The sequence below is a fragment of the Alexandromys fortis genome, unplaced genomic scaffold, assembly GCF_014885135.2.
Source record: "Alexandromys fortis isolate MF-2015 unplaced genomic scaffold, M_Fortis_MF-2015_v1.1 scaffold_97, whole genome shotgun sequence".
Lineage (NCBI taxonomy): Eukaryota > Metazoa > Chordata > Mammalia > Rodentia > Cricetidae > Alexandromys > Alexandromys fortis.
In genome coordinates, this window is record NW_026067981.1 from 3,773,229 (window position 1) to 3,793,732 (window position 20,504).

The 20,504-nt window shown below is 37.5% G+C and overlaps 1 protein-coding gene across 3 annotated transcripts in view; it reads right to left on the reverse strand.

Moving 5' to 3' along the window:
- Dcaf6 (DDB1 and CUL4 associated factor 6) overlaps positions 1 to 20,504 on the reverse strand; it is a 114,278-nt gene that overhangs the window by 83,635 nt on the left and 10,139 nt on the right. For all 3 annotated transcript variants that reach the window (XM_050158426.1, XM_050158427.1, XM_050158424.1), the window contains exons 2-3: positions 8,529 to 8,590; positions 3,607 to 3,699 (exon numbers count right to left, since the gene is read on the reverse strand). In XM_050158426.1, coding sequence (XP_050014383.1) covers positions 3,607 to 3,699; positions 8,529 to 8,590 — 155 coding nt within the window. The remainder of the gene's footprint in view (positions 1 to 3,606; positions 3,700 to 8,528; positions 8,591 to 20,504) is intronic.

Sequence of the window (20,504 nt, forward strand, 5' to 3'; positions counted from 1 at the left end):
AAGCAGTGTGGCGGTTTCTCAGGAAATTCGGGATCAACCTACCCCTGGACCCAGCAATGCCACTCTTGGGAATATACCCAAGAGATGCCCGATCATATGACAGGGGCATTTGTTCAACTATGTTCATAGCAGCATTATTTGTAATAGCCAGAACCTGGAAACAACCTAGATGTCCTTCAATGGAAGAATGGATGAAGAAAGTGTGGAATATATACACATTAGAATACTACTCAGCGGTAAAAAAACAATGACTTCTCGAATTTTGCATGCAAATGGATGGAAATGCTTTAAAGGTTTTAAGGACAAAAAAATTAGTGGCAGAAAAAAAAATCACTACAGTCTAGATCTTGAGCATACTGGCTCTGGGGGGTATTAAAAGCCCATTTATTTAAAGGACTGGTCCCCAGGGTAGAAATACTTAGGAGGAAGTAGAAGATCCGGGAGATCACAGGAGTATACAACTGAAAAGGCATTGTAGGATCCTAGTGTTGATTCTCTTCCTCTTTACTTGCTGCCAATGAGGCCAGTGGCTAGACTATCACAAAATCCTACTGTGATATGCTACCCAATCATAAACCCAAAGCAACAGAGCCAATGAGCCATGAGCTGAAACCTCCAAAGCCACAGGCTGAAATAAACCCTTGCTCCTTTAAAGTTAATCATCTTAATCATTTTGTTAGTGATAGACGCAGAAAGCAAGGGCTGGAGTCAAGTAGAATAGACCACACCTTTAGTTCAGTCAGCTGGCATACTGAAGCAGGAGGATTATTTGAATTTGGGAATAGTCTGGGCTGCACAGTGTTTCAAAGGTAGGGCAAGGTCCTTAAGAAATAAAAGGGAGGGGTGAAGGTGCTTGCTACTCCTGCAGAGGACTCAGGTTTGGTTCCCAGCACCCAGATGGCAGCTAACAACCAGCAGTAACTACAGTTCCAAGGTATCTGGTGCTCTCTCTGACCTCCTCACACACCTAGCATGCACATAGCGCACATATATACATGCAGGTAAAACACTAATACACATAAAATAAAAATAAATATTTTTAAAAAGGAATGGGGGCTGGAGAAATGGCTCAGAGATTTAAAAACACTTATTGCTCTTCCAGAAATTTGAGTTCAATTCCCTACACCCATAACTCTTTAACTCGAAGTTCCAGGGGATCCAAGGCTATTTTTTTTTTTTTTTTTTTTGGCCTTGGAAGCACCAGGAATATACGTGGTACAAACATATATATGTATGCAAAGCATCCATATACATAAAAGGATTTTTGAAAACAAAGAAAGATTAAAGACAATAGAACATAAGGCTACAGCAATGTCTCAGGGTTAAAATCACAGAAGTCTGAGGACCAGAACTTGGATTCCCCAGAAACCATGTGAATGCCAAGTGTGCAAACTGCCCATCTGTAATTTCAGCCTTGGAAGGCAGAGCCAGGGAACCACAGAACAAGCAGGCTAGCAAGCTAGCCATAACCTCTGCTATGGTTTGACTGAGAGATCCTGCCCCGATGTAAAAAGGAGCCATCGAAGATGGTTCTTCCTAACACCAACATTGGACCCCTACATATACATATGTATGCCCACACACATGTGCACCTATATACATAGAAAAACATGTATATACAAATATGCACACCAATACTACACACACACACAAATGGAAAAGGAAGAAAAAAATATAACATAACTTACAAGTTCATAATATTTTAGGAGTCAAAAGGAAGAAACTGGTAGTATTTATATTCATGAGGACTATATGATAAAGTTACTTTTATTTTTTGTTTGATTTTCAAGACAGGGTTTCTCTGTGTATCCCTAGCTGTCCGGGAACTCACTCTGTAGACTAGGCTGGCCTAGGACTCACAGAGCTCTGCTTGTCTCTGCCTCCCTAGTACTAGGATTAAAGGTGTGCACTACCACCACCAGGCTGATAAACTTACCTTTAGCTGAGAGTGGTGGGGCACACCTTTTATCTCCACATGGGGGAAGAAGAGGTAGGTAGAGCTCTTTGAGTTCTAAACCAGCCTTGTCTACATAGCAATTTACAGGGCAGTTAGCGCTATACAGTGAGATTCTACCTAAAAACAATACAAAGCAACAAAACAAAATAAAAAAAAAAAAAAACTATTGTTCTAAAAAGTTTTATCCTGGGGGCTAGAGAGATGGCTCAGAAGTTAAGAACACTTCTTGTGGTACCCATGCTCAGTTCCCAGAACCCACCTGGCAGTTCACAACCATCTTTAACTCCAGTTCCAGGGAATCCAACACCTTCTAACCTCTATGGACACCAAGTATGCAATAGAAGCACATACATATACATACACAGAGACAGGCCAAACACTAATATACATAAAACAAAATAATCTGAAAAAAATTAAGCTTTATCTTTTAATATAAAATTAATGGTGTAACTAAATATATTAGAGTACTATCATTATCATCTACAAAAATTTAATTTAAAAATTCCTTTAATATTTCTGATATTTCTTCTAAATATTTAAAATTAAAATACTTGCGATGTTCCTAAGTTGTGAAATACAGAATGTTATGATATATGTTTAAACAAGGCTTTCCTAAGAGATTCAGACCCCAACTCTGTAATCCAATTTAAATAATGTATGCTATTAATTCTGTTGTGAATATTTGCCCTTTGAAGTGCTCTGAAACATGAAAAAAATTTGTAATTTGGAGAGTTTCACAAATAGTAAAAACTGAAATATTATGTGATCCCACAGGAAGCAGAGTTATTGCTGGTTTAGAGGCAGTCTTTTTTTAAGATTTATTTATTTGATGTATATGGTGCTCTGTCTGCATGTACACCTGCATGCTGAAAGAGAGCATCCGATCCCATTATAGACGGCTGTGAGCCACCACGTGGTTGCTGGGAATTGACCTCTGGAAGAGCTGTCAGTGTTTTTAACTGCTGAGCCATCTCTCCAGCCCCTAGAGGAAATGTTGATACTGTAACCCAGATTAGTAATGAACTTAAAATCCTTCTGCTTCTACCTCCTGGCTGCCAGGATTAAAGGTCTGTGCCAGCAAAAAGTTATTTCCAATATGCTACAAAATTTTCCTACTCAAACACCTTAATGTTAATGAAAAGAAAAAAATATGATGACTTCTTTTGTTCAAGTTCTATTACTGAAACATCATTTGCCTATAATAACCACTTGGATTAAAGTGAAGTATATTTTAAGTTTTCTCGAGTCTAAAGCACATTGAAAACTTAAATATTCCAGCAGGGCATAGTGGTACATACCTTTAATCCCAACATTCAGCTGGGAGAGGATCTCTGTGAATTTGAAGCCACCCTGGTCTACAAAGTGAATTCCAGGCCAGACAGAGCTAAATGAAACACCCTGTCTCAAACACACACATACACACACACACACACACACACACACACACACCACCACCAACAACAACAACAACAAAAAACAAAAACAGAAAAATCTTACATATTCCAAAGAAAACTGCAGTACCTACATGTAACAATGTCTAAATTACACAATTAACCTTAATAATTTAACAAATGCCTATCCTGTGGTTAGAATATCCACATTCCTAGCTTCTTTTTTATCATTAAATTACACATATTTAACCACGTCACCTTTCTGCTGTATGGATTACTAATTACAAGTTTGGTGTCATCAGATCCAGATAAAATATATTCTCCAGTGTCATTCCAACAGATTGTATTAACCTAAAAAGAAAACAAAAAAAGAAACATAAGCAAACTAGATATAAAAAGAAGTAAACCACCTTTCACTTACCTGTGTTACAAAATTTACAGCACTAATAAAACTGTCTATGAAGCAAAGTTTACAGACTAAATCACTGGACTTCAGTTCTTGATTCACACACAAGAGTCCTGGACACCACGGCTATATCCTACAAGGGCAAGAAACTGTAAAAATCAACCACTGTTCTTAGATAATCCACAAAAACTATTGCCCATGACCAAAGACACCAGGCATTCCTGACTTGAGCAGAGAAACCTCTGCAGAAAACCATGTGTGGGAAGGAAAACTTGAATTACAATATGCTGAAGACGTTAATAAAGTAGAGAATACACAAGAATGGGTGATCTAAAGCAGACAGGGAATTCTTAAAAAAGAACAGTAAAGTAATACTAGAGATCAACGGAAGTTAAAAGAAATGAAGAATGACTCTGATAGGCTAGTTAGCATAATGGACATAGCATACTGGACATAGTTGGGGAAAGAATCTCTGACCTTAATGATATATAGAAGGAGGAAACTGAGAACAAGTCCTTAAAAGAGGCCACACAAGGCTGGTTAACTGATCAGAATTAAGTGATGAGAAGAGGCTGGAATGCTCCAGGTCCCAAGTCTGATTGCAATTTATCTTGGGCTAGCTTTAGCTCACTTTATAGCCATTCCTTGGCCACCTGTGTCTGACCTAGCATCCTATGATTGTCAGGTGAACCCTCTTGAAATGTGTAAACTTAGCAGACCATTAGCTTTTGTCAACGCAAAAGCTAAGACTTCTCAGGTAACACCTGAGAGAGAGCTTTCCCCCACTTTGCTGAGCCTACCTACCTAATACTTCCGTTATTGTATTTTTTTAAAAGTATCTTGACTTACAAATATCTTTATTCTGTTACTATAAAAATTTTCAGAAACAGTTACTGTGTTGAACATGAAATTTAGGGCCACCCACCATCATTCATATCTGGCTCCAAAATAAACTCTCTCTTTGAGGTGAGAACTGTGTTTCTTACATCAAAATAACTGAATATTTTTCAAACTAAAGAAAATCAAAGATAAAGAAAACAATCCTGAAAGAATCCAGAAGAGGTACATCATCCATAGAGGTTAAGATAAAAATGTCACCTGACTTCTCAGGAAGTATGTAAACAATCAGTGTAGAATGATATAAAGTGCTGAGAGAAAATAAAACATTCACAAAGAATTCTGAACTCCATAAAATCACCCTTTCAAAATTAAAGACTAAATAAAGACAGTCTCCAACAAACAAAACTTGAGAATATTTGTTTCTGAGAGAACTACCTTGCAAGAAACATTAAGAATTTTTTTATAAGAGAAAGGGAAAATAACAGGTCAGAAAATTTGGATCTACATCAAGAAAATAATATAGCTGGCAAGAAGGATTAGCATTAAAAGCATTTGCTACTCTTCCAGAAGACCCAGCTCTAGGGAGATTCAGTGCCTCTGATCTCCAAGGAAGAAGAAATCACTATAGGTCACACAGCAAGATTTAGGCAAGCCAGCGCTACCTATCAAGAATCTGTCCATAAATAAATAAATAAATAAATAAATAAATAATCAACAGCAAATATGCACCTATACTTTTACTCCATTTATTCCACTTCTAGGTACCTACCAAAAAGAGTAAAAACAAACAAAAACCGTACACAAATGCTTCATGGTAATTCCGTAGTCTCTAGTTAGAAATAATGTCCACCAGTGCACCCACCCATATCATGAGCACAATAACAAATAACCACTGACATCTTCAAATGGAATGAATCTCAAGATAATTATTCCAAGCAATTCTAAGTAAAGAAGCATCAAAAAGAATGCAAGGCCAGAGACACAGCGTTCAGTGTTAAAGCACTGAGACAGCACACACGGGACTTTGAGCTTGATCCCTGCCATTAAGGGACAGGGCAAAATGATTCTATTTACTAAAATTCTAGAAAATACAAATGACACCACAGTTAAAACTGATAACCCACTATCAGAAGATTAGCCTAAAAATATAAATGAATTTACAGTGATTAAAAAGAGAGAGACTGACGGGGTTGGAGAGATGGCTCAGAGGTTAAGAGCACTGGCTGCTCTTCCAGAGGTCCTGAGTTCAACTCCCAGAAATCTTATCTTGGCTCACAACCATCTATAATGAAATCTGGTGCCCTCTTCTGGCAAGCAGGCAGAACGCTGTACACACATTAAATAAATAAACCTTTTAAAAAAGAGAGTGAGACTAACTAGGGTTAATTATGGTAATGAGAAATGAGAGGATGAATTGATCTTAGTAGATGACTGATAAGTTGATTTGATGATTTCAATAAATACATATATTTAAACTTAACAAAGTACAGTTGCTTATGGTCCCCTGAAGGTGTCCAATATCATCTTAATAAGTACAGTCAACTTTTAGGACAAGTTAATGCATAAAAACAGATCAAACTGGCATTATTATCAACTATACTAGATGCTTGGATGCATGAATGAATAGCCTATACAATTACTAAATGAACATAATAATGTGCAACTTAGAATTTTATGCACACCCAAATCATAAATCAGGTGTGAAGGCAAAGAAAAAAAAGGCTTTGAGTTGTGATAAAGTTTATTTTTTTAAAAAAATGCCTGAGAACACAGCAAAACCTAAAAGAAAGTTAAAGATGGGAAAATACAGATGATATCAAATCTATGTGCAACTAATATTTGGAAATCTTTCTTTGGGAAAGATAAAAGATTTGATCTTTGGCTCCTAAAGGGTATAAAACCTGGCATATAACATAGTCTTTAGCCCTCTTCAGTGAACAATTCCTAAGGGTTCTAAGAATTCCTAAATATTTATTCATTTAGTATCTTCCTAAAGAAAATCTTTGAAGAGGTTTTCTCAGTCCAAATGTGCCAAGGCAGAGGGGCAAGTATAATGACTATGAATACATATGTTTAGACAATTATAATGCTATATAATAAATAAAATGAAAAAACTAGCATAAGGATACTGATTAAAGATGGCAGGCTATCTAATTAGTGGTCAGGGAAAGCTTTTCTGTTAAACACTTCAAAGAGAGCCAAATGAAAATAAGTAAGCATCACAGAAACATGGGAGAGACTTCTATTTTATAAGACATAAAATATAAGACAGATGCCCAGGTGTGGGGGAACACATACAGTAATTTAAAACATTGTTTTAAAAAGGAGACCAGTCAGCTAAGACCCAAAAGAAGTGAGTCAATGAGGTGGAAAGAACATAAAGAGAATACGGTATTAGCAGAAAAGCATTTCAACAGTGAGGAGAAATTCTAATGACAGCTAAAGTAAGCACGGGCTCTGGAGAGAAGAGTCATAATAATTTTCATGAAAGCAACTTCAGTAAAGTGAATGAAATGGATGCCTCATAAGGAAAAAACTCACCTGGGCTTCAGACACAACAAACCCAAACCTTGCAAACATTTTTCTAAATTCAAAAACAAGTTTTCAGGGCAGAAGTATGTTCAAAATATACTGTATGAAATTTTCAAAAATATTTTTTCAAATATCCTTATGTTTTTTATTTGTATCTGTGCATGCGTATGTGTGTGTGTGTGCATGCGTATACGTGTGTGTGTATGTGTGTGTGTGTGTTTGAGATAAGGTCTCAATGTAGCTCAGGCTAACCCTGAACACACTACATAGTTGAAGATGACCTTGAATTCCTGAATCTCTGGCCTTCTTCTCATGTGTACTAGGAGTACATATATGCACCCAGCACACTTTAATGCTTTAATTAAAAAAACTACCCATCCACAAGCTCCCCCACATCCCCTACTTTCTTCCTTTCCTTCTTTTTTTTCTGAGACACCATCTCACCATAAAGCCCTGGCTGGTCTAGAACTCATTACGTGAGCCAGGCTGGCCTTGAACTCTTGAGATTCACCTGCCTTGGCTTCCTAGGAACAAGGATTAGAACTGTGTGTGACCATACCTTACTTATTTCCTCCTTTTTCCTTGTTTTTCAAGACAGAGTTTCTTTGTGTATCCCTGGATGTCCTAGAACTCACTTTGTAGACCAGGCTGTCCTCAAATTCACAGATCTGCCTGCCTCTGCCTCCCGAGTGCTGGGATAGGCATGCAACACCACTGCCTGCTATTTTCCTATTTTTAAAAGTCAGTTATAATCCATACTAGGAGGATCAGGACATTTCATCAGACATTTAAACACATACTAAAGCCATTTATAGTTAAGAATTAACCATTACTTCTAGCCATAAATAAAGGACAATGAGCCTATAATTCGGGTTCTTAGAGAAGCTAAATAAGGAGAACCCAAAGAAAAACATATAGGCATCCTCCTGAATATTAACCTTCATCAGGCGATGAAAGGAGACAGAGACAGAGACCCACATTGGAGCACCGGACTGAAATCTCAAGGTCCAAATCAGGAGCACAAGGAGAGAGAGAACGAGCAAGGAACTCAGGACCGCGAGGGGGGCACCCACACACTGAGACAATGGGGATGTCCTATCGGGAACTCACCAAGGCCAGCTGGCCTGGGTCTGAAAAAGCCTGGGTTAAAACCGGTCTCGCTGAACATAGCGGACAATGAGGACTACTGAGACCCCAAGAACAATGGCAATGGGTTTTTGATCCTACTGCACCCATTGGTTTTGTGGGAGCCTAGGCAGTTTGGATTGCTCTTTGGGCTGACGAGGGAGGGGGATTTGATTGGGGGAGGGAAAGGGGAGGCGGCGGTGGGGAAGAGACAGAAATCTTTAATTAAATAATAAAGAAATAAATAAATTAAAAAAAAGAATTAACCATTACTTACACAGCCATCATGCACATTTAAGGTTGCTTCAAGTTTTAATCTTTGGATAAATTCTCTTCTTCCTGTTTAAAGGGAAAGAATTTAATAAATCATACAATCTCCACTGAAATTAAGAGTCTACGACCTGCCACAACATGAGTCAGTCTCTAATTTCAGCTCTACCTATATTCTCTATAAAGTGAATGATACTAGACAAATTAACCCTCTGAAGTCTATTTCCTCATGAATATAACTAACTTACAAAAGACAACACGGTATCTAAACCACAGGAAATACTTGTTTCTCCATCTCTTAATTTAACAAATAGTACCCACTGTTCCAGATAATGTTCTAGAAGCTAGGGCTACAGTATTCCCTTGGGCAAGGGTAAAGATAGTAAAAGCTGTATCAGTTATGAACAAATCAGTAGGAAAATAAAGAAGGGCAAAGGGGATTAAAGAAAATTGGTGGTAGGGTGAAATTTTCCATGTTAAATAGAGTGGCAAACAGTAATAATAAGATGCAACAATTTTTAAAAAGATTTATGTGTTTTTATTTTAGGTGCACAAGAATTTTACCTTCAAGTATGTATGTACACTGTGTACAGATCCAAGTCCTTTGCAAGAACAAGAACTCTAACTGCTAAGCCATCTCTCTAGCATACCATTATTTTAAACAAATATAGAGTAGAAAATAATATAACTAAATCAGCCTGAATGCCCATTAAGAACAAAATAGTTTAATGTTGCAAAAATAGGTTAAGTTCCTTTTCTGAAAAACGCGAAATGAATTTTTACCAAAGATAAACCAGAAAGCGTGTTTACTTGCAATGGAAGCGGAATTTATAACAAAAAGCTGCAATTAACTAAATAATCAGGCTGATGAGTTATCAAAATTATACTAAGTTCTACACTCTGTCATGAAGGGCAATCTTCGGTGTCATACTTTCTCTTTATTCAAAGAAAAGGTCCTCAAGTTAATCATTTTGACTTCCTTCATATTTTTAAGTGGTATGATGGCTAGGTATAGGAAAAACATTCAGAATTTAAAAATTATGGGTGTTACCTGGGAGGGATTTGTCCTATGATTCCTAAATTTATTCAAAATTAGAGAAATTCAGTTTAATAAACCATATCGTTAAACACTGTTCTTTGTAACACCCCCCTTCCTACCTTGCCAGTCCTAGGGATTGAACCTCACAGCCTCATGCACGCTAGGCAAGAATATCTACCAGAGAGCTATATTCTCAGCCTAGAACTAGGCTGAACTGCAGAGGCCAGGTGCAATGTCACGTAATCACATTTCATTTGCAATATAAATGCTGCTATAAAGAATTTTTATAAACATAAAATTATATAGATATTAGTGTATATGGGGTTAATCTCTTTGTACACTGTGTGAAGATGCGTCTCTGTCCCTCCTTGCCTGCATAGAACACCTTCTGATTGGTTTAATAAAGACCTGAATGGCCAATACTAGGCAGGAGAAGATAAGTAGGACTTCCAGAGAGAGATTCTGGGAAAGAATCTGAGGCATGGAAGATTCACCAGCCAAACATGAAGGAAGATAGACATTCTGAGGAAAGGTAGTGAGTCATGTGGTGTTGGGAGCTGACGATCCCTGGCCCCTTGACTTTCTTTGCCTGCCTCAGATCCTTTGCCTGCTGATGTGAACTGAGCAAAACACCTGTGCCTGCAGCTACTCTGAATGATGGTAGGGGAGTAGGTTCTGAGGAGGCCTGCAGCTGAAATATTCGGAGAGCTGGGGCGTGGCTATCAGTTAAGGATCCCTATATAAGCTTCCCTGGAGCACAATAAACTTGGCACTCTTGCATCAAGGATGACCCCTCTCCCTCCCTCTCTCTCCTCCCCCCCCCCCCTCTCTCTCTCTCTCTCTCTCTCTCTCTCTCTGCATGTGTTTTTAAGTCTCCAGGCCGAGTTCTCGGCTCATGTACCAACCTGTAGTGGCATGGGCACTACAGTGTAGTACTGTAGAGGGTAGAGCGTAGAGCAGACACTGTGCTTTACAATGTGGCAGAATGTAGATTAATATAAATGAGTTAATTTAAGTTTTATGAGCTACTTTGGAACAAACCTAAACTAAGGCCAAGCTTTCACAATTAATAAAAAATCTCCATGGCATTATTAGAGAACTAGAGATATGAAGACCCATTATAAATATATTCTTGTATTAACATTCAGTAATTATTTAAGCTTGTTAACATTAAATTAATATTTTTCTTCTTTTTTTGTTTGTTTGTTTGTTTCGAGACAGGGTTTCTCTGTGGTTTTGGAGCCTGTCCTGGAACTAGCTCTTGTAGACCAGGCTGGTCTCGAACTCACAGAGATCCACCTGCCTCTGCCTCCCAAGTGCTGGGATTAAAGGCGTGCGCCACCACCGCCTGGCTAAATTAATATTTTATGATCCTGAAAATATGCATATATTTATAAGTACATATGTATATAAGATTTAGAATGGGGAAAGGGGCCGACTATAGAATTCCATCTATTTTAAAAATTATGTCATGAGACCAAATTATCTTAAAAAGGTCTTTAGGCCAGCTGGACTGGGACTGAACAAGCATGTGATCAAACCGGACTCTCTGAATGTGGCTGGCAATGAGGACTGACTGAGAAGCCAATGATAAGGGCACTGGGATTTGATTCTACTGCATGTACTGGCTTTTTGGGATCCTAGTCTGTTTGGATGCTCACCTTCCTAGGACTGGATAGAGCGGGGGACCTTGGACTTCCCACAGGGCAGGGTACCCTACCCTCCATTAGGGCTGGAGGGGGAGAGGGGAGAGAAAGTGGGGGAGTAGGAGGAATATGGGAGGAGGGGGAAATTTTGAATGGCATAATTTATAAAGCAAAAAATAAATAAATAAATAAATAAATAAAATGTTTGAATTTAAAAAAAGAAGGTCTTTTTCAGAGAAAGAATGTTTAAATTAAAGGATTACATAAAAACCACTTGACTACAAACAAGCTAGAAGTATCTGAGTAGAAACAACAGCTTTTTTTTTTTGCTTCATAGACATCGTATCCCTGTAAAAAGTCATGCTTGAGTTAAAGTCCTTCAGCTACTAAAGAGATCACTTGCCCAGATCCCTGTACTAGTGACATAAAAACACTTCACCTGTTTCATATACTTTTGCTTTCTGTGATTCTCTAAGTAATTATTTGTTACTTAAAATTTACTATTTGTTATTTTTAAAATGTTGACTTTGTAATTACCCTTGTTTCTAAAAAAAGTCATCTTGCAAGGACGCTGCATGTTACAACTTTAAACAACTTATTTTGACTAAGTATATCAATGGGATAGTTGTTGCAGCAATCACAGCAGGTGTTTGAAAATACAAGCTTTAAAACTTTTAAAAATTAAGTTGGACTATAGTCTTTTTAAAAAAAAAACTTATTTACCTACAGAGTGTATAATTTTATAAGTATGAATGAATCTTGAGTTAGCAAGTTGAAGGTGTAGCAGCCATTTAAAAACTGGTTTCTTAATGTTTTTCTAAATATTAAGGTATTTAATGTAACCATTTCTATGCAATATACATTGATAAACATAACACCCAGGTATTTAATTTCAAAGCCCACAACTATAAAGAAAAACGACTGTTTATATGAGACCCCCATTTAAAACTTTGGGTAACAAACAGCAAAGACTGCAACAGATGTATGGCATGAGTAAACAACATATTTTTAAATGTTTTGCTAGGCGAGTATCTCCGTCCTCTTCCTTCTGTCTGTTATGTCACATATATTGTAAAAGTTGAGTAAGTGGCTCAATTTATATAAACTTTTTGTTAAAATACTGTAATAGTGTCATGCCATTATAATTGATTTTAAAGATAAAAAAACTAAGAAATTCAGAGGGGTTGTTTGTTTTTACTTGTGTCTGTGGTTTTTTTGAGACAGGGTTTCTCTGTATGTAGCTCTGGCTGTCCTGGAACGCCTGCCTCTGCCTCCCAAGTGCTGGGATTAAAAGGGTGTACTATAGTGCCTCATTCATGCTAGGCAAGAAACTATCTACCACCAAACTATATTCTCTGACAATAATTAGGTTTTAAATCTTATTTTCAGTTTTTTTTTAAATAAAAATGTAGGAAACAGGAAAAAAAGATTTTAAAAAATCATTTCCTTTTGGTCAAAGGTAGGTTTGATAATCTTTCTGAATTAAAGTAGCAAGGTGCTTAAATTAATAATGTGATAACAATTATAAGTATTAAATGCTAAAATACTAGAAACAATTTCTCCAAAAAATTAAAGTCTGAATTTAAACGTTTAGCTCTAACCATTCTGATCTAGACAAAATGGTGGTCAGAAAATAAAGTGAGCTGTTCAGCAAGAGCCCTCACATAGGAAATATGTGCCAACATCTGGAAGCAGAACATGATACTGTTAAATACATAGCTCCTGAATGATACTTCTGTGTATGACTATAGACATAAACTGATGCTGTTGTCTAGATACCCCACAAAAGTATGCACTGAGAAACCAAAACCTACCAGAAAATAAGCTTTAAGTTTAAAAACCTGAACTACATCAAATTGAAATGAACTCATATTTGAACAGTATTAAAAATTACACCTACTTTCCAGACAGCCAATTTCTCCTCCCTCTCACTCCTCTCAGCCCCCTCAAGAGACAGAGACCAAATCCGTGGCCTCACACATGCTAGGCAAGCGCTCTACCACTGGACCACATCCCCAGTCCTCCCATGTCTTCCCACGTCAGAGGGAAAGGATTACAATACTGAGAACACAGCAGCAGTACAAGCTTTAGGTTCACGTTGGTCTCCTTGTCTCCCAAACCCATCTACCATCTCAGAGAGGCCTGAGCAGATGTTAGGCATGTAATAAATGGGTTTGAATCATGACTGAAGAACTGAGCTGTGGGTACTCATTTTTTTTTTTTTAATCATGTGAAACTATTTGCCTCTGTATAAAACTACTGAGGTATTATCTATCTTTGTAACACTGGGCCAATACCAACTGGATTCAGCCTAAGGAGCTATGGTACCTCCCACACATGGTTATTGTTTCAACATGACTGAAAGATCATCCAGAACAAAGTGGTTCAGTGTCTACTCACAAAGTGTTGAGAAATGAAAACGCCATGGACAGTCCTCTCCCAACAATTAGACATTTGTACAATGACCTTTGTATTGAGGCTTCCTATGCAAGCCTGTCAGAACGCCATCTTTTCTCTTACAATTCTATTTCGATGTCCTACTGTATGTTAATGGAGTATAAGCTCCATAAGATGAATACTCAATTTATACAAGTTCCATCACAAAGTGAATTATTATTTATCATGATTTATTTATGATGATTCATTTTATTCTGTCATCTGTATTTTCTCTCAGAAACAGGCATATTAGAATAATAATAGAATATTTTTTGAAGAACCATGGGTATAAAGTCATTGCTCATTTTTTTTAAAAAGGTGTTTGTAAATTTCTGTGTATACATTTTTGAGTGTGGATTTGTGCACATGCGTACAGTGTCCACAGAGGCCAGAGGTCAGAGCTCCCTGGAACTTTAGAGATAGGCTGTTTATATGATGCCTATATGGGTTTGGGAACTGAACTTGGGTCCTCTGCAAGAGCAGTATACACTTTTAATCTCTGAGCCATTTCTCTAGCCCCTACTGCTCATTTTTAATGGTTGTATAACTTTTTTTAAAATTTACTGAGCAAATACTTGGGCTTTTGAAAACAAAGGTGCCTATCCACTATAGCGCTTAAAATTTTGCTGAATTATTATTGATTGTCCTTCACCTTTTCCATTTCTGTACCTCAAGCATTCAGTTAAGGGCTAGTGCCTCCCTGACCCCTTTGAGACAGGGTCTTAGTATGATTCCCTGGTAGGCCTTGAACTTTCAATATCCCTGCCTTAGCCTTTCCAGTGCTAGGAATATAGGTGGTGTTTTGAAAATATTCACCAAAAAAAATTGTTTTTAACCCAAGTGCATGAGATTCCATCATTATGAGCAACCTAAAAACTAATTTTATGTTAGGTTCAATATTTTCATGAAGCCATAACCTTTCAAATTAAACAACTAAACAGTTGACTCTGTAGTTATTTCAAAAGTTTAAGTTGGCTAATTTAAAGGCAAGCCACATCAGAATTCACAGCTATGCAATTACATAAATTCAGTAACTTGCAAAATTCCTTAAAGACTAAATTTTTTCACTACCAACTTCTCAGACAAATCCCATTTTCACTGAACTAAGTAAGATTTAAACGGACATAGAAAGGTTCCTAAGCTATTCCTTTACAGAAAGTTGAAATACATGTGTTAAAGGGATATGATACATGGAAAATCCAAGATGACTCATGAACATATATTCATATGTTAGAGATGCTGAAAATTTCAGAGCTGCTGTCATAAATGGATAAACAAAATTAATGTAAATTGTTAGCCTATACCCTTTTTCTTCATCCCAACTTATTCCTTGCTGGTAGGCTCAATTTTCTCAATATTTGGGTTACTAGTTCAACAAAAGCCAGAAAAACCACAATCATGGTATCAGAATGTTATTTTATTGTATATTGATCATTTACTGTAAATAATGGTGAACAGGAATTAACAGATTTATATTCTTGCTTTAAAAAAAGAAATCACAGACCAGTGAAGTTAGAGCATCTTGTCAAATTTCCCATGATTGTGTATCGATATTTGCTCCAACTAATTGCTATCTCCTTCAGAAACAATCCTCTTTGACTTCCATGACCATGACATCTTTTCAATAATCAGAAGAACTAAAGAACTAAAGATTTGGTAAATCTTTTCAAGGAGTGATGAGACACAAAACTGTTTTGAGTCTAAAACCACAAAGGACAAAGAGGTGAATGTCACTGATGTGTGTAAATTGAAAACTTTGAGAAGGCTAAGGCTACAGGAGCAGCATATATGTGAGACACACACACAGCCCCACTACACTTACACACCAGCTCTTTTTCATGAGCTTCCACCAAGTTCTTAGGATACAGTGAAAACAGGGCAGGAAGCATGAGATGAGAGAGTATGAACTTAGTAAGACAAAGGACTGGAATTCCACTCACTTTCTCATCAAATCAAAAGCCATAGACAGAGGGAAAAACCCTAGGGAAATGATCTATCACTTGACAAAACTGGAATCACCTCAGAGATAAGCCTCCAGGTACATCTATAAGATCATCTTGACTATGCTGGCCTGTGAGAATGTCCTAAGACCAGTGTTCCTAATGCTGCAACCCTTAATATAGCTCATGTTGTGGTGACCCCTGAACATACAATTATTTTGTTGCTACTTCATAACTGTAATTTTGCTTGTTACAAACTGTAATGTAAATTATTTGATATGTAGACTATCTGATATGCAACCCCCAAGAGTTAAAAACCACTGTCTTAAGTGATTATGTTAAGTAAGTTAGTTGAGGTGGGAAGACTCACTCTTTTTTGTTGTTTGCTCATTTGTTTGTTTTTTTCAAGACAGGGTAACTCTGTATAGCCTTAGCTGTCCTGGAACTCATTCTGTAGACCAGGTTGGCCTCAAGCTCACAGAGATGTGCCAGCCTCTGCCTCCCAAGTGCTGTGATTAAAGGTGTGTGCTGCCACTGCCCAGCCAAATCAGTCTTTTTAAATGTTTCTCTTTTATAGATTTTTATTTCTATATTTTCGAGACAGAGTCTCTCCCTGCTGTCCTAGAACTCACAATGCAGACCAGGAACTTAAAATGTAAACCAGACTGGCCTCTAATTCACATAAATCTGCCTGGATCTTCTTCCTAAACACTGGAATTAAAAGATAAATGCCATACCTGGCAGATTTGTGTGTGTGTGTGTGTGTGTGTGTGTGTGTTCGCGCACACACGCATTTTATGTATGCAGATGCCCATGGAGGCCCAAAGAGGATGTCAAATCCCTGTGGAGCTGGAGATACAGGCTTTCATGTGCCACCTAACATGGATACTTGGAACCAAATGCAGGTCCTCTGGAAGAGCAAATGCCCTTAACCAGCAAGTCATCTCTCTAGCCCTGGAAGAGTGGTACCATTCCCTGGGCTTTGGTCCTAGACTGCTCAAGCATTCATCTCCCTCTGCTTCTTGATGGTGGATACAGCATATTCCAGATGCCTCTAGCCCCTGCCACTACAAACCTCCTTGCTTTGATGGACTGTACCTTGTAATCGTACCACTCAATCTCTTCTCCCTTAAGTTGCTGGTGTCAGGGTATTTTATCACAGAGACATGGAGTAATTAGCACACCTAGCGAAAAGTCTTGCGCAAAAGTTCACTGACAACCATAGTTTAGGCAAAGAGAAAGTACCAGTGGGAGAGGGCATAAATCGTTTATCTTTAATGGGTGGATAAAAACATCCTCCCGGCTCTATCACAAACTTTCCATTCAACAAGCAAGAGGGAATGTACAGTTACTGTGAACTGCTTTATCTCAACCATATTTCCCAGATTCATTTTAGGAATGAATTCTATCATTAGACATAATAGACAGTCACATTTATACAAAATTTGGAAAGATGAAGTGAAACACCATCAAGATTGGATTATGTCTACAGAAGGTGGGAGCAGGTGCTCACATAGCTCACAAATGAAGCTAGCTGCTGCCTCACCTTGATGGAATGGCATAACTAGCTCTGTAACTGTACTACTTTCCTATGCAGCATCCTTCAGTTTCTCCAAACACTGGGCTAACTGTACATTTAAGTTAATAGCAAAGGACATGTGCTTTTCCTATGGGATGTCCACATTCATGAGATGCTCCAATCTAGTTAGACCTGGCAGCCTATGTCTTCATAAGATCTAGTTTGTGCTTATAAGTTCAAACTTGTTCTTGCTTCTTTCTACTTTACAGTACCTTTTCTTTCCAACTGCCTTTCCCTATAGATGTCAAGTCCCACAGTCAGATACAAAGAGAACAATTTCACCAAAGCTCTTTAATGAGTTCCCACAAGGATAAGGGCCAAACCCATCTTTGTGTGTATATACGTACCAGCTGTGCTAGTCACCTTTTGTCACCTGTGGGCATATCTATGGAGTATTTTCGTGATTAATGATTGATGTAGGACAGTCCAACTCACTGTGGGTGAAGAAACCCCTGAGCAGGTGGCCTGGCTATATAAGAAAGCCAGCTGAGGATTTCTCCATAGTCTCTGCTTCAGTTCCTTCTCGGCTTCTCTTTAGGACAGAATACAACCTAAGCCTATCAGAACACAGTCTAGGAATAGAGTTGTGTGAGGAGAATTCTGAGTGCTTGTGAGAACACTCCAAGAAAATGGTAAGAGTCTCATGACTTCGGTTTCTTCAAAACATGCAATTGTTCTTGGAATAGCAGATACAGTTGAGTTTACTTCAGATTAATCATTACTACTTGCTGTTCGTATTCAATTACATGTTTAAACTATCCTTTATATGCCTCTATGGAAATGTTTTGCCATTTTGTCTTTGTGATTGTATACAGCTTGAACTCAAGAGAATTTTACCTTTTCCTTAACACCAAGAGTATAAACTGTCTGAAGTTCTGAATAGAGTTGGCTCTTGCACGAGATTTTAGTAGACCTCATTTATGGCCTCCACTCTCCCAGGTCCCACTTCCTCTAGAGCAATGACATAAGCCAAATAAAGCCTATGTTATCACAGCAACAAAAGGCGAATTAGGACACCAGTGGTTCTGCTTCTGTGATGAAACCCATACACCGTAAACACTTTCAGTAAGCCTAGCGTGGAAGGAAATTTCAAACTAATGAAGAATGCCTATTAAAACAAACAAGAAAATACTATAGCTTATACTATATTTAATAGTAAAAGCCTGAGAGCTTTCTGCCTACAATCAGAAAAGAGGCAGATGTTCACTTTCACCACGATTAAAGCAGTACTACAAGTTCTAGCCTATGCGATACGTAAGACAAAATTTCAATTTTTTAACTTTTTTATGTGTATGGGTGTTCTGCCTACATGTTTATAAGTACAGTGTTCAAGGAAGTCAAAAATGCTGTTGGATCCACTAGGATTGGAGTTACAGATGGTTATGAGCTGCCAAGTGGGTACTAGAAATTAAACCTAGGTCCTCTGGAAGAATAACATGTGATATTAACTGCTGAGCCATCTTTCCAGCCCACAAGAAAAATACTTAAAAATCAGATTATATAGGGAAAAAGCTTTCCTATAGGGAAAGGATAATATCTGTATGCAAAATCTTGAGAAATACTTTAAAAACTCCCTGAATACTAATATGTGGGTTGAGCAAAGTCAAAATCTACAGATCAGCAAAAGTAGTTATTTTGCTGTTGTTGTTTTGCCTGGATTTATATTAGAGGAAGGGTTTCCTGTAGCCCAGAGTGGCTTTGAACTCTCTACATAGCCAAGAATAACTTTGAACTCCTGATCCTACTTGTCTCTGCCTTCTAAGTGTGAAGATTATACACCTAAGCCACATGCCCAGGTATAGAATTACATTTTTATTTGAACTATGAACATGTGAAAACTGAATGTAAACATGACACGATTCACAACTATATCACAAAAACTAAACTTTTACGCATAAAATTTTAAAAACTCCCATAATGAGATCGATAACTTGATAATTACAAAATGGTGATTAAAAAATATCAAAGTCCTACATAAATGGAGCGGCACATCATATTCATGTAGTAAAAGACTCAGAGTAATAAAGGTATCAGTTCTTCTATAGTGATATTTTGTTTATGATCTAACAAATAAAACTTGCATGGAGATCAGAGTGCAAAGCTAGCCACACTAGTCAGCCATGGAGGCCAGGCAGTGATGGTGCATACCTTTAATACCAGCACTAAAGAGGAATTAAGGCAGTATGAGACAGGAACTCACTCTCTTTTTCAATCTGAAGATTCTGTAGAGGTAAGAGCTCTCTAGTGGTTGACTGCTTTGCTTCTCTGATCTTTCAGCTTGAACTACAAGATCTGTGTCTAGGCTTTTAATTATTCAGCTACATTCTTCCCAAATTCATCTTCAAGTCCAACCACTGTCAAAATTCGAGCAATGTATCTGACACATGGATAAGCTTATTCTAAAAGTCACGTGGAAAGGCCTAAAGCCTAGACAGTACTAACAAATGATTTTGAAAAAAAAAGAACTTACTAAATCTTGATGTTAAAGCACACTGTATGACTATAGAAATAAGACATTATTATATTCTCAGAGGGACAGTAGAACAAACAAAGCCAAAATTTAAGAATTAGACACATTTCATAAAGGAAAAACAATCTTTTCAATTATCTGAGTAAGTGGTTACCCATAAAACAAAAATTAATTTTTAATTAAACTTTAGACTGCATGCAAAATTAACCAAAATTAACTCGATGAAACCTAGACTGTAAAATTTTAGGGAAAACTCAGTAATAAAAACCTTCATGATCACTAATAGTGATGGGTTCTCTATGACATAATACCAAAGCACAATCCATAAAAGGAAAAACAATGATAAATTGGAAATCCTAAAGTTAAAAACCTTTGCACCATGAAAGCCCCTAGGACAATAAAAGAGATACAACAAAGGGGGGGAAAAAGGAGGAGTGGGAAGGTATATGTAACTGGGACAAGTATCTAAAACACATAAAGTATTTTAAAAATTCAACCCCGAGGTTGTTGCTGCTGTTCTCTAACACTATGGTCAGGTCTGGCTCTTGCTCCAAAACAAAGTAGATAAATAAGGTTTATATCATGGTGTACACAAAGCAGACAGCTTACAAACCCACCAGAGACAAAGCACACAGAAAACAATGCTCTCTACAGCAGGAGTAAGTAAACCTCATCATTTCAGGCCTAAGACAGTCAGTATTCTGTAGAACTAGGTGCCACCAGAAGTTTCTAAGTCCAAAGCTCCAGGGTAAAAAAATTGCCCAGAACTTCAAAACACAACTATATTTCCAACACACAACCACCAGTACTTTGCAGGAAGCAAACGAGGCCTATCTCATTAGCCTCTTTAAAGTCATCAACTTGTCATGCTAT